The 17,753-nt window shown below is 37.0% G+C and overlaps 1 protein-coding gene across 1 annotated transcript in view; it reads left to right on the top strand.

Annotated features, from left to right (window-relative positions):
• LOC107560801 (dedicator of cytokinesis protein 9-like) overlaps positions 1-17,753 on the top strand; it is a 105,693-nt gene that overhangs the window by 63,222 nt on the left and 24,718 nt on the right. Inside the window, exons 22-37 of the mRNA XM_016245067.1 lie at positions 2,186-2,272; positions 2,383-2,469; positions 2,583-2,698; positions 3,451-3,520; positions 3,630-3,752; positions 5,945-6,016; positions 6,631-6,777; positions 7,850-7,933; positions 8,077-8,188; positions 11,281-11,459; positions 11,554-11,667; positions 12,687-12,789; positions 12,996-13,120; positions 16,637-16,751; positions 16,834-16,900; positions 16,997-17,044. Of these exons, the coding sequence (XP_016100553.1) occupies positions 2,186-2,272; positions 2,383-2,469; positions 2,583-2,698; positions 3,451-3,520; positions 3,630-3,752; positions 5,945-6,016; positions 6,631-6,777; positions 7,850-7,933; positions 8,077-8,188; positions 11,281-11,459; positions 11,554-11,667; positions 12,687-12,789; positions 12,996-13,120; positions 16,637-16,751; positions 16,834-16,900; positions 16,997-17,044 (1,649 nt within the window). The remainder of the gene's footprint in view (positions 1-2,185; positions 2,273-2,382; positions 2,470-2,582; positions 2,699-3,450; positions 3,521-3,629; positions 3,753-5,944; positions 6,017-6,630; positions 6,778-7,849; positions 7,934-8,076; positions 8,189-11,280; positions 11,460-11,553; positions 11,668-12,686; positions 12,790-12,995; positions 13,121-16,636; positions 16,752-16,833; positions 16,901-16,996; positions 17,045-17,753) is intronic.

Genomic DNA, 17,753 nt, shown 5'->3' with positions numbered 1-17,753 from the left:
TTTTTTATTGGTCTTATGAAGTATTCTAATTTGTTGAGATAGTGAATTGGTGGGTTTTTGTTAAATGTGAGCCAAAATCATCACAATTAAAAGAACCAAAGACTTAAACTACTTCAGTCTGTGTGCACTGAATTTATTTAATACACAAGTTTCACAATTTGAGTTGAATTACTAAAATAAATGAACTTTTCCACGACATACTAATTTGTTGAGATGCACCTGTATATTGCTGCTGATACACAGATCTAAAATAAACATGCAATTTATTTCCCAGCTGTTTACCTTCACAGATATAACCGACTGTTTTTGTAAACTTGTGTGTGAGTGAGAACTTAGTTTAGTACTCACATGCTGTGACAGCTGCTTTCTGTACATGTGCTTCGGATGTGTGCTCTCAGAAAAACGTATATCAGAAGTTTAAACTCATATGGTTTAAAAAGCATGATTTCAGCGCAATAAATATGATAATCAGAACCAAAACAGATGTTTTTTAGCAGGTACGAGCTGTAATGGCACAGCTCTAATCTGGAAAAGGGGGCGGGGAGCAGCAGCTCATTTGCATTTAAAGAGACAGGCCCGAAAAACAGTGTGTTTCTGCTTTCACTCAAAATAGGCATTTTCAAAATGATATAATAAATGATCTGTGGAGTATTTTAAGCTGAAATTTCACAGACACATTCTGGGGACACCAGAGACTTATATTACATATTGTAAAAAGGGGCATAATATGTCTCCTTTAAATACGTGACGATTCCGTATTATACAGAATGGTTGGCAACCCTATTTAAAGTGCAAAAGAGGATTGTCTCGGGTGCCCCCTAGTGTTCTGGGCCCTAGACTGCAGCCCATGTTGCCCATTAGGATAACGCGGCCCTGCTTGAAGTATACAGGCACATATGCTTGAAGTCTGAAATGTACATAAATATTTAAATAATTAATCAACACATTCGCATATTCACAGTTGTCGATATGTTCATTGACATGTCGGTTAATGACCATGTGACCACCTTTTTTAGTAAGCGTTACATTTTGAATTAGTGCTGGGCGGTATACCGGTTCATACCGAATACCGGTGTTTATTTTTGTTATGATATGAATTTTTAAAATACCACAATACCGGTGTATGTCGCTTAAACAACGTTCGGAACGCGACACTGTTTGAAAGGGGTCCCTTTTCACTGTTGCACTGTGGTGAGGGAACAGCTGTATGTGTTACTAAACGTGAAAGTTCCTAAACTGAAGCTGTAGAACTAATAGAACGTGATGACACAGAAGAACTCATCCACAATATCCACATTGACCGCCACAAATATCCACCGCCCCCTGCCATCAGCTCACACACACACAAGCGCGACTTTAGCACTAGATTTAGCAACTTTTAGACCCTTTTAGCTGCTTTTTTCCATAGAATATTCATACTGACAAACCTAGCGACTTTTTTGGATAAACATTAGCTATGGTTTAGTTGGAAGATTTCACCAGTGCTGTCCCACAAACGCGAGGTCTGACTTTCCCGGAGAAGTGTCGCCTCTCTCGGCGTGTGTTCTGTGCAGTGAGCGGCAGAGAAGCACCGCAGCCGACTCCTCAATAAATGAGTACAAAACAGCGTTTCCTAGCACCTGTCGCTTACTGATTGTTTGGAATTGTAAATATGAGCGTAGTTAGTCTCTTAATATCACATGCACTTTTTTGTTTGTTGTTTTTTTTAGTTTGTTACTCAGACGCAGGCAGTGCGCTGCATGAGACAAAAAAGTCATATAGCCAAAACAACCGCATAGCCGCTCTTTATTGTAGATGCATGTTGATTTTATCAGACGATGTAGCGATTATAAATGAGAGTGACTCCTGGATAACATTAAAGGGGTCGTGTTTAGTCACTATTTAGTGTGGTATTTTTTGACAATATTCACTCATCATGACAGTAAAATAGGGCACAAGTCAATATACTGCAGTATTTCCTCCCTCAATCAGTAGAAAATATGGTTAACACCCAGTCATGCATGAAAAAAAAATACCGTCATGTACCGTGAAACCGGTATAATTTTGAAAAATACCGTGATATACATTTTTGGTCATACCATCCAGCACTATTTTGAATGATAAAGGCCTTTTCAGATCCATGTTTCCTGTGCATTAATTAAATATGTGTGTGTGTGTGTGTGTGTGCGTGTGTGTGTTACAGCAGCACACTGGTCAAGAGGTGAAGTGGGTGGATGGTGGGAGGCCGCTCCTCAAAGTCTCCACACAGCTGGTGTCCACTGTATACACACAGGTGTGAAGTGTCCACCTGCACATCTCAGATCAGAATTTTTACATAGTAATCAGATACAAAATGTGATATGGAGCATTAATGCTTATTATTTAACTGTTCTTTCTCATCAGGATCAACATCTGCATAACTTCTTTCATCACTGCCAGAGTATTGAATCCACAGGCCAGTCAGGAGGAGAACTGATCAAATACCTGAAGGTACTTGCTGTTTGTCCTTCCTGAGGATGTTTGAGGCCTGGAGGTGTTTGTTCAGTTCGTTTCTCACCCATCTCATCCTGAGATCACAGATCTGTCTCTCTCATCCTCTATAGAGTCTGCATGCCATGGAGGCTCATGTGATGGTGAAGTTCCTCCCCACCATACTGAACCAGCTGTTTCGTGTGCTCACCATCTCCGGTCAGGATGATGTTGCTGTGAACGTCACCAGGTCTGTTCTGAGCAGCTTTCACCTCCTGTAGTGTGTCTATAAAGGCCCGTTCACACCAAGCACGATAACTATAAAGATAACGATAAAGATATAGTTCTAAAAATCGTTCTCAATATTAAAGAATAGCAGAGTCCACACCACAGCTATAACGATAAAGGCACAGAGAAACGATATCGTTGGAATCATTTTCAGAACAATTTTTTCCAACCGATGAACGATACAAACATTGACAGCCAATCAGAATCAATCCTGCTATAATGAGCTCGAGAATTTAAAGCGGCAGACGCACGTGCACTTATAATAAACAGACGATATCGTTCGCTGGTGTGGATGCTAATATCATTATCCTTATAGTTATCGTTCTTGGTGTGAACGGGGCTTTACAGTGTTATTTTAGTATGGTTAATATACTATTATATTTTTTAGTAATACTTTGTATTAATTTTTCTTTTAATATTTTCAATTTTCATAGTTTTATTTTTAGTAATTTTATGTGCTTTCCTGATTTTGTTTTGTATAATATGTTTATAATATGTATTATATGTTTTTTTAAATATAAATTTAGGTTTAATAAATTTTTATTTCAGTTTTAATTTTATTGTTTTTAATTTATTTACAGTTAGTAATTTTATTGTTACACCTTAAACATATTTAGTTTATTTGCCAATACAACATCTCTAATTTTCATTTAGTTTAGGTTTTTCCATCTAATATTTTTATTTTGTCTAACATTTAGTCTCTTCTCTCGTCAGGGTGATGATTCATGTCGTGGCTCAGTGTCATGAGGAGGGTCTGGAGCATCATCTGCGTTCTTATGTAAAGGTGAGCTGCATCATGATTCGTCACACCTTTGCCTTTGTGATGTAAAACAAGTCATTTTGATTATAACCCTGTGTAATCAACATTCTTGTTTTCTTGTGTTTTTGAGTAGTACGTTTTGAAGGCTGAGACTAACTTAACCAATGGTAAAACTGTCCATGAGGACCTGGCAAAAGCCATGACCACCATCCTGAAACCCTCGACGGACTTCCTCACCAGCAACAAACTGCTGAAGGTACAACCAGCGAATCAGATTCAACATCCCTCACAATAAAGAAGTAGACTTCAAGTTTGTTTTATGAACTAAACTTAAGTTCAAGTATATTTTTTAGGTTTACATTATGTAGTAAGTATACTAAAATCAGTGTACTAGTAGTATACTTATAAGTGTACTATTTCAAAACTTTCTAGTAGGGGTGCTCCGATTGATCGGCTACTGGTAATTATCGGCCGATAATCACGTTGGGATGGTTGATCGGCGTTCTCTAAAAGGCCGATCTCAAAAAAACTATCTCAAGCTGATGACGCTGCCGTGAGAGGTTTGGCACGACATGCAGCAGCACCGTCTCAGTCTCTGTCAGACGCGGGTGAAATAATTATAATGCTGAAGGTGAGGTACTCACCTTCATATCTCTTAATTAAATAACTTACAAAGTAATTTGAAAACCTTGTGTGAGACGTAATTTCACAAACAGCGTGAGTGATTCACCGTGCGCGCTCTCTCTCTTTCTCTCTCAAAATATGCAAATGGCTTCAAATCACCACACATCGCGTCTGTCTATAAGCGAGCTGCACGCTGCACATTTGACACAGGAATTGTCACTTGCACAGTCGAGGCAGTGTCACATCGTCACTAAAGTTTATACAAGTAAAGTTAAGTTTTTTAATTACTTTTTAATTCTTGCCAGTGTTTAACCATTCAGCGCTCGCGCGCTCTCCTGTAGACCGTGCGCTCATGCACACTTGCAGCGCACACACATAACGCCAGGTTCACATTACTCTGTTTGCAGTGCGTGGTATGTGGTGCGTATTTTTTCCGTGCTCATGTTAACGGATTAAAGAATTCACACTGCACACGGCAGTGCGTTCAGGAGTGGTGCGTCTGCAGCAGTGCAGAGATCGTTTCCGCACCGAGTCTATTTTTGCTGTGATACACGCGCTGAATTAAAGTGACAGCACATTGTTTGCAGTACGTATGAAAAAAAAATTTAGCAATTGCACCATAACTGCATATAATTAAAGTATACTGTCTTTCACAGTCAACACATATGGCTTGTTGGCTAGGTTTAAAGGGAAAGAGCACTTTTAGATAAAGAAGGCAATAATAGATGGCACTCGTGGAGGTAGGAAAACTAAGTTCTTTATGAACCGCAGGATTGCTTGTACTAAAGATGTAAATGCAAAAGGAAAGGCAGTAGAGCTGACTATTTCAGTCAATGGTAAGTTTGTGATAACGTAAGAAAAGTAGTTTAAATGTTTTGCCACTTGCTTGAGCAACTTAACATATAAATCTAGAAGTACATGCAAAAGTAAAAAGCATTGAATAATGTGTTGCTTATATTTATTGTGTTTAAACATGTCTGTGAAAGATTGTATTACTGTACTGTGTAAAAAAAGAATTGCAATGCTGAAAAAGCATTTTCAGTGACAATGTTTGGATTTGAAATCAAAATAATGGATAAATGTTGTGTTTGTGGTAAACAGTCACGGATCAGTAGCGGACTCCTGTGTGAAAGCTGCTTCTCCTCTCACAAGAGACCCCTAAGAGGGGAATTCCCCCTATTTACAAAAATGAAATTCAGGCCCTGAATAAATGTCTAAAAATCCTGATTGGAGTATCACTATAAATAGTTATAAATTATAAAAAGAAGGCTTTAAAAAGATCGGTATTGGTGATCGGTATCGGCAGATACTGCTTTCTGTGATCGGCGATCGGCCTCAAAAATCCTGATCGGAGCAACCCTACTTTCTAGGTATAAATTGGCCCACTTTTTAGTTCAGAAAAGTATACTTTTAAGTGTACTTAAAGTGTATCTAAACCATCTGTTTTTCTTCCTATTGCAACTATACTGTGAATTATACTACAAGTGGTACTCTTTGTTTAATAGCTAAGTACTTCTAGCTGTCTTTTGAGTTTATGAAAGTACACTGTATAGTACAGTTTAATAGGTTTTATATTGAAAATATATCTGCTTTTGCTAAAAAAAAACAAAAAAAAAAACTTTTAATAGGATAAAAGACATACTTTTAATGAATTTTAATTTTGTAAGTTACCTGTATTTTTTTTAGTTATTATTACTTAATCAAAACAACCCAACTGCAGTTTGATTGATATTAATTTGGAATGCACAATTTAAAATTATTTATGAAAATTCATAAAAACTGTTTTTGCAAATGAACTCTTGGTATATTCTCTTTCTCCTCTAGTACTCCTGGTATTTCTTTGAGGTTTTAGTCAAGTCTATGGCTCAGTACCTGATTGAGACAGGCAAGGCCAAGGTGAGGATGGGCAACGTCACCGCATGTTCTTGTTTAATAGCTAAGTACTTCTAGCTGTCTTTTGAGTTTATGAAAGTACACTGTATAATACAGTTTAATAGGTTTTATATTGAAAATATATCTGCTTTTGCTAAAAAAAAAAAAACTTTTAATAGGACAAAAGACATACTTTTAATGAATTTTAATTTTATAAGTTACCTGTATTTTTTTTTAGTTATTATTACTTAATCAAAACAACCCAACTGCAGTTTGATTGATATTACTTTGGAATGCACAATTTAAAATTATTTATGAAAATTCATAAAAACTGTTTTTGCAAATGAACTCTTGGTATATTCTCTTTCTCCTCTAGTACTCCTGGTATTTCTTTGAGGTTTTAGTCAAGTCTATGGCTCAGTACCTGATTGAGACAGGCAAGGCCAAGGTGAGGATGGGCAACGTCACCGCATGTTCTTTTATGGGCAAACACCACTTGTGTTCTCACACTAAAATCTAGTTTATTTCTGAACTTCTTCATATGGTCATGTCTATAATCACAACAAACAAAAACCGGATGTTAGTTTCATGGCAGTTGTAAGATAACCCCGTGATTTAACCCCTGCCGTGTCCTTTAGGTGTCTAGGAACCAGCGTTTCTCAGCTTCATTCTATCACTCTGTGGAGACCTTAGTGACAATGCTGATGCCTCATATAACACAGAAATACAAAGACAACCTGGACGCGACACGAAACGCCAATCACAGCCTTGCTGTCTTCATCAAGGTGAGCCGAGCTGCTGGTCTCTTTTCATGTTGCTGGAAGACATCAAGCATCAAATCTTCCCTATTGAAAAAGAAAATACTAAAATGTATTTGAAATACATTTATTTTGTACTAAGTATACTACAAATACACTTACATATTTATGTGCTTAATTAACATACCCTGCAGTTTTTCTTTTAGTGGTATACTTAAAGTCTGCTAAATTGGAACAACTAGTTTTGTACTTAGTGCACTTTATTTGTGTGGAAGCAGTGCTGAAGTCCAACTAAAGACATACTGAAGTATATTTGATTGTGCTAAAGTGGAACTATTGCAAGTATACTTCAGGTACACTTTAAATATATTTCATTTAAAGACTGATATTATACAGAGATCGTGCAATCCTTATTCATATTGATATTAAAGCACATTTTAGACTTAAAATTAAGAAATGTGCATTGTGCAATAAAGAATAAAAACATCAAGTTTAATTATAATTAAAGTGATATGTCTATAAATATGTAAATTGATTTGAAGTATACTTAGTATAAAATAAATGTATTTTAAATAAATTATGGCATAGTTTTTTTTTTTTTAGTTAAAAAATAAAGTACAATATTCCTTTTGGTTTGATTTTATTTGTACAGTAGTTCAACAAAACTATTTGTGATATATTCCAGCAAAACGTACTTCATCAATAGCAGCTTACTTCTGAATTTGGTTCACATCAACCACAAACCAAATTACACTTCTCACAAAAGCACTGAAGTGTGTTTATGTGAAGCGCTCAACAGTTCAGATTTCACAACCTTATGATAAAATAAACGTGGATCTGCAATAACCCTAAGAGACTGCTTACAATCTCAGAGTAACAAGTTGTACATTTAAGGCAGTTATTTTTCCATTTAAATTTTTTAGAATTTTATGTTCTTTTGTCATTTGTATTAATTTGTTGTTATATATTACTATTTAGCTTCATTTTTTTCTTTAGTTTTGGTTTTAGTCATAAGTAACAACACTGGTTTAAAGCCAAGAAAGAAACATCAGGTGTCTTGAATCAGTCGGTAGACTCAACCATTGTTTGTTTTCACCAGCGCTGTTTTACCTTCATGGACAGAGGGTTTGTCTTCAAGCAGATCAACAACTACGTCAACTGCTTCATGCCCGGAGACACAAAAGTAATATGCTTCTGCTTTTATATCTCCATTTACACCCATATATTAAATTAGGATTTTTCTTTTTTTTTTATATATATATTCCATCTTCTATAATTTGCCATGATGCAGTCTGATGCCTGTCTCTCTGTTTCTTCCTCACTCAGACGCTGTATGAGTTTAAGTTTGAGTTTCTGAAGGTGGTCTGTAATCATGAGCACTACGTTCCTCTCAATCTGCCCATGCCGTTCGGGAAGGGCCGAATCCAGCGCTTTCAAGGTAATCAGTCATTAAAGAGAAGAGCAGAAACACACAATAGTCAAAGACCTTGTTTGAATATTGATTGAATGGGACTGAATCGAAGGCTGATATGACTTTTTAACATAATTAGTGTAGCGAATCAGCTCATGGGGAAATATGAATAATTAATCATAACTAGTTATAATTCATTATAAATATTTAGATCCGCTGTAGATATTTACTTGACCTCTCAGGGTCAACTGTCTGTCAATTCTAAGAACGTTAATTTCCTGGTTAAGGGAAATTACTTTCTTACTGTACAATTCTACACCGAGCTTGTAGCATAAATTTGCATGATTAAGTGACTCCAGTTATGAGCAAACAATGAACAACGTCAAGTGTGATACAAGTAAGACTTTATTAACTACATAAACACTTAAACTAGTCTAACATACTACATAAACGCACACACACACACACACGCATACAGTTGGTATAGGAAAGGGTTAAAGCTTAACTCAGTAAAGAGGAGAGAGAATAAGAATATGAAGTTATGGATCTATTTGCATATTCAGCAGATCTACCGCCTGAAGGAAACATCAGATTCTTAGTTCAAACACACCTTTGTAAAAAGGTGCAAATGATACCTAATGTATCAATTAATAAGACTAAGTTTGAATACTTGCACGTCTCGTCTGTCTGAAAGAAAGGCTTGATGCAGTCCAAAGGTTCAAGTTGATCTTTGCTGAAGTTGGTTGATGAAAAAGAACCAGTTTGAGTCAGAGAATCTTGGTGAATGGAAAAGTCAAGGCCGAAGGCCTGGCACAAAACTTAGGATGTCCTGGAGCGTTGTAGCTCACATCTTCCACTGACAGAACCACTGACTCTGGGCGGGTCACATGGTGTGAGGCCTTTAAGGTCGGAGAAGATCCCCGCCTTTCAAGATGGGCTTGTCCAATGAGAAAGGCCGGAATCCCAAGTGGGAGTTTTGAGATACTGGGGAGTTTTTATGACCCTTTGTGTGAGGGCATGGTAATTTGCAAATGGAACTTGAATCGAAATTACTAAAGATTCTCAGGACACTAATATATTGCCTATGTACCAACATATAATATACACGCTCATTTAGATCATCAGAAGGCGAATTCATAGATTCTAAACATGGTAGGATTACATATAGGCAAGATGACAGGAATGAGTGTTTCCATCATAAGCCTGCATAAAACAGTATAAAATCTCAAAGACAACATCCACGATGACCTGAAGGATATGTGTGTTCATTCAAAGAAAGGTTTTCCTATGGATTCATTAGAAAAGAGTCCATTTCTACTGTGCACTGTGTCTCTTTTTAATTCAAAGGCAGTGATTTTCCCTACTCACATTCCATTAGGTCGTAAATGGCTCTGGTCTAGCAAAGGTGTCGTGGTTGCCATGGTAACCAGTGGCCTGTAGTCATTCGCAGACATTTTGGTGCCCAGTCTATTGGGTGAGGGGTCTGTGACGACTTGTTAATCTAATGAATAACTGATTTGTTAAATCAAATGAAAAATTGTGTTTTTGATTGGTCCAGACGCTACATTAGTATATTTTATTATGGCCTTCAAAATAGCTGTCTTCCTATAATCCAGTGGTTCTCAACCAGGAGCTTTCAGCAAATATCTAAGGGGGCCTCAAGATGACCTAAATGATTTAAAATAAGACAGAAGGAGCATTAAAATAAGCAAAAACGACTACAAATCAAGATTTCTTAATTACATTTTTTTCCAAGGTCTTGAAAACCCTGAATATGTGATATATAATATTAAATTAGACTAGACAGTATATCACATATTGTCTGATTTCTAGACCTGGAAATGTAATGCAAATTATTAAAATCTTATATTGTAAAATCTTATATTTTATGGGACCTTTGAGTCAAAAAGGTAGAGAATCACTGCTCTTTTATAATATATTTATAATAATTAATAAAGTTTCCAAAAAGTAGTCTATACTTTGACTGCATATTCTAAGACTGAAATTTAGTCACATTCAGTTAAAACATTTAAATGCGTCATAGTCATGCAAGTGTGAAAAACAATTTAATTGATTTTTATTTTTTGTGCACATGCTCTAAGTCAGGGGTCTTCAACTAAAATTGCTTGAGGTCCAGTAATGAACCCTCCTCACCAGCTGAGGTCCAATTATATAGAACATGAAAACATGAATTGATGGTTTTTGCCAGACCATGGTATCTGCAGGATATTTAAACTTCAATTTAAGACTTTTAATGACCTGTTTAAGACCTGCACAAATAAAAGTGACTGTAAAAAAGCATGATTTAGAGATACAGGTTTTCTCAAAAAAGTAAAAAAATGATAAACTTGAAAATTGAGTCAAAAGTATTAATAATTATATTAATCTAAACAATTATCATCAATCATTATATTAATTAAATAACATGTAAATATATTTTACTGTCTTAATTGCTTACCTTTTTATAATACATTATCTTCTTGTCGATCCACCAGTTCACATTTACAACTCTGCGTGTTTGCTGCGTAAAAACAAGGGCTGATTTTCGCAGTGGTCTGAACTGTAGCAGGCTGATTGTAAATGCACATTTATTCTCTGCCAGCAGGTGGCGCTTTAGGGACAACAGAAATAAAGCGGTTTCTCCGGAAACTGCAGTACACAAAGCAAAGCAGCAGCGCAATTCTTGTCTTTCTGTCCCCAAATTTAAGACCTCCTGAAATCATAATTAAAACGTTCTTGTACCATTTAAGACTTTTTAAGTGCACGTCAACGTTCCTAATTGTTTTTTACTCACTGAAAGTTTCATCTGTCTGTGCGCCACTCTCTTCTCTCTTCACTGCACTCAAGCCTGCACCCAAACTGCTCTATTGATATAAATTTGATTCTATAAGAAATAAGCGTTTGGCATTTATTTAATTATGTCAAAAGCCTTCACGGATTTGGACCGGAGTCCGCCTGTTGGCGACCCCTGCTCTAAATGATGACATAAATGAAGACTATTCCGATATAATTCCTGTTTCTATAGTTATAATGCCTGTTGTTTCCATTCCTATAGTTCAGGAATGATGTTTTGTATTTTCGGTTCTGAACTCACATCCTTGTCTCTGTATCTCTGTTAGATCTTCAGCTGGACTACTCTTTAACGGATGATTTCTGTAAGAATCACTTTCTGGTGGGGCTGTTGCTAAGGGAGGTGGGCGGAGCTGTGCAGGAGTTCAGAGACATCCGTCAGATCGCTGTACAGGTGCTGAAGAACCTGATGATCAAACATGCCTTTGATGATCGTTACTCCTCCAAGGTGAATGAGCACCGTAGTGTGTCACGAGCACGTGTGCTAAGAACACGGCTTTGAATATATTAACTATAAAGCGTGTGTTTTGTATGTTTTTCAGGGTCAGCAGGCTCGCTTGGCTACGCTTTACCTGCCTCTTTTCAGTCTGCTGCTGGAAAACGTCCACAGGCTCAACATCAAAGATGTGCTGCCTGTCACCAACCAGACTAACATTGTAAGACTGACACCTAGTGTTTTCTTCAGGCTGTGCAGGCATACAGATGCAGGTTTAAAGGGATCGTTTACCGAAAACGACAATTCAGTCATAATTGACTTTCCAAACCTGGTTTAGTTTTTTCTATAGAACGCCAAAGAAGATTTTTTCAAGATTTTTTTGAAAATGTCAGTATTTTTGTCCATACAATGAAAGTCAGTAAGGTTCAGTGTTGCTTAGGACACCTTTGTCTTTCATTTTATGAAAACAGTGACATTCTTCAAAATTTCTTCTTGTGTGTTGCTTCTTGTGTGTGTTACAGTGTCAGAGCATTTCATTTATTGGATGACATTTCTATTTTTATTAGAACTGAGAATTTGCCCTGATTTGACATTTGATTTCATTTTGATTTTAAAGGGTCTCGATTCGTTTAGATTTGGATTTGATTCTTTGTTATTAAGAATACTCCACTGAAATCATTGATGATAACTGATATTAATAAGAAATATTTCTTGAGGAGCAAGTCGGCATGATTTCTGAAGGATCAGGTGACACTGAAGACTGGAGTAATGATGCTAAAAATTCAGCTTCGCATCACAGGAATAAATGACATTTTAAAATATATTAAAATAGAAAACTGTTATTTTAGATATTAATAACATTTTCAATATAGATTTATACTTTTTTTACAGTGTATTTGATCAAATAAATGCAGCCTTGGTGAGCATAAGAGACTTTTTTATTAAATATAAAACAATTTTACAGTCCCCAAACTTCACACATCCATTGAATAAAGGTTAACAATAAATGATACATCTTGAGATGTGTCAATATCATATGTATCAATAATTAAAATCAATATCATATTGCTTGAATTATTTTTATCAGAAAACAATGTAGTTCTCAAAGTAAAAAAGACATGAACATATACTAACATGCTAACAAAATGTATAGTAAAATACAAATTGCAGTACGAGTCACCAGAATAGAGTGGGTTAACAGGTTGCTCTTTAAACCAACTTCTGTTTGTATCGTTTCAGAATGGCCGTGATGATCATGTCATGATGACACCTACAAAAAATATGGCCAGTCCAGTGGACAGCAGCCTGCATAAAGAGGTGTTTGGAGTGATTTCAGGAACAGGTGAGGCACAGCGTCCTAACCAGCCACTGTCTTGACAGTTTTACAGAAACGAGCTCTTCGTTTGTCCCCATTGAATGCCTTTTGACTATTATTTCCTATGTCAGGCCTTACAGGGTTAAAATAATTCTGTTCAGATTATTGTTCTATGAGAAATATCATTTGAGAGTGATTGTGTCCAGTGTATTGATGTGTTTTGTGTTTGTCAGCCTCTCCTCACACTCCGACCGTGAGCTCTGTACGGCACAATGACTCACGCAGCTCTCTTATCGGCACGGACTCTGGAAGCGGCCTATCAGAGCGCAGCATTGACAAGCCACACCCCCTAGACAAGGTACTGCTCACATGACCTGATTGTCATTTTTGTGTACATTATTTATGATGGACTGTTATCATGTTTTATGTTAGCCGCAATTTGTGTGCGTGTGTAGGGTTGTATGTTTATCCCAGTAGTGTGTGTGTGGGTGTGCTAACCTGTGGTTGTGTGTCTCCTGCTGTCGCTGCGTTCAGCGGAAGAGTTTCACTCGCCGTCACTCTGCCAGCGTGCTGCGTTTCTTTACTGACTCAGAGGAGTCGCCGCTCTCTGCACGTCTCAAACTCCAGACCATGGACTTCTCTCTGCTGTCTGCACCGTCTGAGCAACACACACACCCTACACAAGTATTACATCAGCGCTGACCTCTGACCCCCGCCCTGCAGCCCTGCTATTACCACTCACCTCTGACCTCTTACCCTACACGGTCCCAGTCTGGTGTTCCTGTGTGTGCATGTGGCTTTACTGATCCTCTGTTCCCTTAGCTAGAAGATAATGATTGACTTTCTTAAAGGGGTCATATTGCATTTTGTTTTCCCTGAGGGTCACTTGTACATGGGATAGTCCACCCCAAAATCATAATTTACTCACCCTCGAGTAGTTCCAAGCTTGTATGAGTTTCATTCTTCTGTTGAACATAAAAGAAGATATTTTGAAGGATGTTTTTAATCAAGCAGTTGTCGGTAGCCATTGACTTCCATAGTATGAAAGTCAATGGCTACCGCCAACTGTTTGTTTACCAACATTCTTCAACATATCTTCTTTTGTGTTCAACAGAAGGCAGGCTGTTTATTTGCAGCTGTACCTTGAAGACTTTGATATGTAAATGATCTTTCATTTTTTGTGAATGTATTAAAAATTATTTTAACATTAGTTTTACATCCCTGTTTTATAACATTATTATTTTTCACTCACACCTAGCTTTAAAACTCCTGCTCAAATGGACATAGCTGCCCTCAGAATACTAAGACAGTCTGCTGCATTGTTTTTTTTCATACATGCACTTCTGGACAGGAACAATAACACTTGTAATGAATTATGGGTTTATTACAGAAACATGAGTCATCAGTGATCAGTTTATATTCAAATTCAGATCATTCAGCTTCAGTTCTGTGAGTTTATTATGTCATTGAAAATTAATGTAGTTTGTGAAATTACTTCTATTTTTTACAACGTTATGACATAATTTCAAGGAAATGTATGTTATTTGTTATATTCCATATGTGTTTGATTATTAAATCAGGTTTATAACAGGTGTTAACAGTGATTAAGGACGGGGTTGGGTGGAGTTGCTATAAACCAATTAAGCTTATTTGCTTAGAGAGAATAACGACTCTGTCCACATCCTGTCAATCACTGTGTCACACCCCCCACCACGCAACACACTACACCACATCCGCCATTTGGGGCGCTATAGGGCCCCCTGCACCTGCCCACCACAGCCCTGCAGGGGGCCCCAGAGTCATTCAGAACCTCAGCGACTCAAGATCAAAGATTGTTTCTTCAGTAGAACACAAATGGAGATTTTTTTTTAACTCAAACCGTTGCAACAAAACGGCAATGTCCGAACTGTCCTGAGCGTGTCCTGAGCGCGTTCTCAACAGCCGGCGCGTAAAAGCACGAAGAAGAAGAAGACGCGCCACCCGCTGGCTGTCGAGGACGCGCTCAGGACAGTTCGGACATTGCAGTGAATCAAAGGTAAAGAAAACGATATAAATACTGTTCAGTTTCTCGCACAGACTGATCGTTTCGTGTCTTTACACATCAATGTATCGTCACGAGCCGCAGGGTTTAATTTGGTTTTGTTTGTGTATGTTTTTTTTTACTCTCAATGCCGTGATTCCCATTCACTTCCATTATAAGACTGACAGGCTGCAACGGTTTGAGTTAAAAAATCTTTGTTTGTGTTCTACTGAAGAAATAAAGTCACCTACATCTTGGATGCCCTGAGGGTTAGCAGATAAACATCACATTTTCATTTTTGGGTGAACTATCCCTTTAAAAAGACTAAAGCTGAGAAACGTTAGATCATTCACAATTTTTTCATTCTACTCACAGTCGTAGTGTTAAAGAAATAAATGGATATATAATTGCATGTGGAAAAACTTACATTTCCATAGAAAAATGTAGAGTTCCATATATACAGAATGTACTTTTTCCCCCTGCATTTTAATTGCAGTCACACCAGAACACATTCTGTTATCCTGTCGTTATCTAAGTCAGCCAGGTGCATTATTTGTACATTATTTAGATATGGATGTTGAATAAAATAGCTTTACGGTGACTAAATATTTAGATTATTTTTTGGACTTTTGGACTGGAGTTTTGCAAGTTTGACTCTGTTTAAGTAACATATCTAACTCTGTGTCATGATATAGCTTCTTTAAGATATCTTCCAGTGGAGAGCAGACATTTCTGTCAGCAGTCTGTATTTTGTAGACGTAACGGGGCAGATCTTGTGCCTAAATCCACAGCTGATGCTTCCAGTCACAGGAGAGTCAGTAAATCTGTTGACTGCAGGAATGCTATGGCGCACTGAATGATCTCTCTTTGATATGGTTTCCTTTTGTTGCATTTCAATTAGTACAAAAACAGTCCTTCAGTCTCCATCTGTGTAGCCATGTAATAAAGTTAAGTGAATAATCAGACGCAGTATTTTGTGGGTTTCATAGTTTCCACACCCTGCTGTCTCAGTGAGAATCTGCTGGCAGGGGAACATGGGAAATATTCTGGCCAGTGCTGTGCTATGGTAGATACATTAGCATGTTAGTGTAGGCCAGCGTGTGTGTGTGTGTGTGTGTGTGTGTTTGTGTAGAGCTGCGCCCCTCCCTGTCTAGTCTGTGACATCCTTTAGGGAAAGAGCTGTGAATGGCCATTTTGAGTGTGTGCAGTGCATTACTGCTACTATATCATTGTCCTTTTTTGTTTGTACAAACATGGCATTTATCAAAGTGTGCATGTGATTTGAGGTGGATGTGTGTGTTATTAAATGTGCATGTGTGAGTGAGTGCTTATAATTGCCTGAGTGTGTATTTACAGTTGCCCCAAAAAGTATTTGGACACTTAAGCAACACTTCAGTAGATCAAACCAAATATAATTTAATTTAAAGTGATAGCGCAAAAAAGCTAAAAATAAAAATATTTTTTTAAAAATCGGTTAATTAAAATATAACTGAAATATTGTATACTACATGAAAGTTAAACTTGAAAATGAAATCATTTAATGAAAAGAAAATGAAATTTACTTTAAAGTTACTATAACTGAAAAAAGTAAACCTAAATACAAAAACAACTAAAACATTTAAAAATCACATAACAAACTTACTAAAGTGAAAATTAAAACTGAAAATATAAAACTAAAAGCTAATTCAAAATATTAGAAAATGTAAATAGTACAAAAATAATACCGGATAACACTGGTATTGTTATATTATTTTAATATATTGCAAAGATCTCCAGACAAGTGTGACTTAAGTTTCCAGAAGTGTCAATGGTTTTGTGGTCTGTGAATGTCTGATCTTGTTTTCTCTGTCTCAGTGTCATGTCGCTGGGGTTCTGGGCAGCTCTTTGCTCCGCTGTGATAAACTGGACCAATCTGAAGTGAAGAACATATTAATGTGCTTTCTGCACGTGTTAAAGAGCATGTCTGAAGGTACACACACACAACTGAGATTATATTAGCCTGCTTCATTGTAGTTGTCTGTTGTTTGACCGATGCATTTTCTGCGTGTTAGATGCTCTGTTCAACTACTGGAATAAAGCTTCACCCACAGACCTGATGAACTTCTTCAGTCTGCTAGAGTAAGTGCTGCACTTCACACCTGCTCCTCCACAACACACACACACACACACACACACACACTCCTGGCTCATCATTCATTTCTCATCTGATTTCAGAGTGTGTCTTCATCAGTTCAGATACATGGGAAAGAGACACATTACAAGGTAATGTCTTTATTTCTTTATATATTTTTTTACGAACACATTTATTAATTTTGCACATACAGTGGGGAAAAAAAGTATTTAGTCAGCCACCAATTCACACACTCCTGGCTCATCATTCATTTCTCATCTGATTTCAGAGTGTGTCTTCATCAGTTCAGATACATGGGAAAGAGACACATTACAAGGTAATGTCTTTATTTCTTTATATATTTTTTTACGAACACATTTATTAATTTTGCACATACAGTGGGGAAAAAAAGTATTTAGTCAGCCACCAATTGTGCAAGTTCTCCCACTTAAAAAGATGAGAGAGGCCTGTAATTTTCATCATAGGTATACCTCAACTATGAGAGACAAAATGAGAAAAAAAATCCAGAAAATCACATTGTAGGATTTTTAAAGAATTTATTTGCAAATTATGGTGGAAAATAAGTATTTGGTCAATAACAAAATTTAATCTCAATACTTTGTTATATACCCTTTGGTGGCAATGACAGAGGTCAAACGTTTTCTGTAAGTCTTCACAAGGTTGTCACACGCTGTTGCTGGTATTTTGGCCCATTCCTCCATGCAGATCTCATATAGAGCAGTAATGTTTTGGGGATGTCGCTGGGCAACACCCTTTGCAGACCAAAGCATGATGTTTCCACCCCCATGCGTCACAGTAGGTATGGTGTTCTTTGGATGCAACTCAGCATTCCAGCATTCT

This window comes from Sinocyclocheilus grahami, unplaced genomic scaffold (genome assembly GCF_001515645.1).
Source record: "Sinocyclocheilus grahami isolate Dianchi unplaced genomic scaffold, SAMN03320097.WGS_v1.1 scaffold744.1, whole genome shotgun sequence".
NCBI classification, from domain to species: Eukaryota; Metazoa; Chordata; class Actinopteri; order Cypriniformes; family Cyprinidae; genus Sinocyclocheilus; species Sinocyclocheilus grahami.
This window is presented reverse-complemented; position numbering and strand designations above follow the sequence as displayed.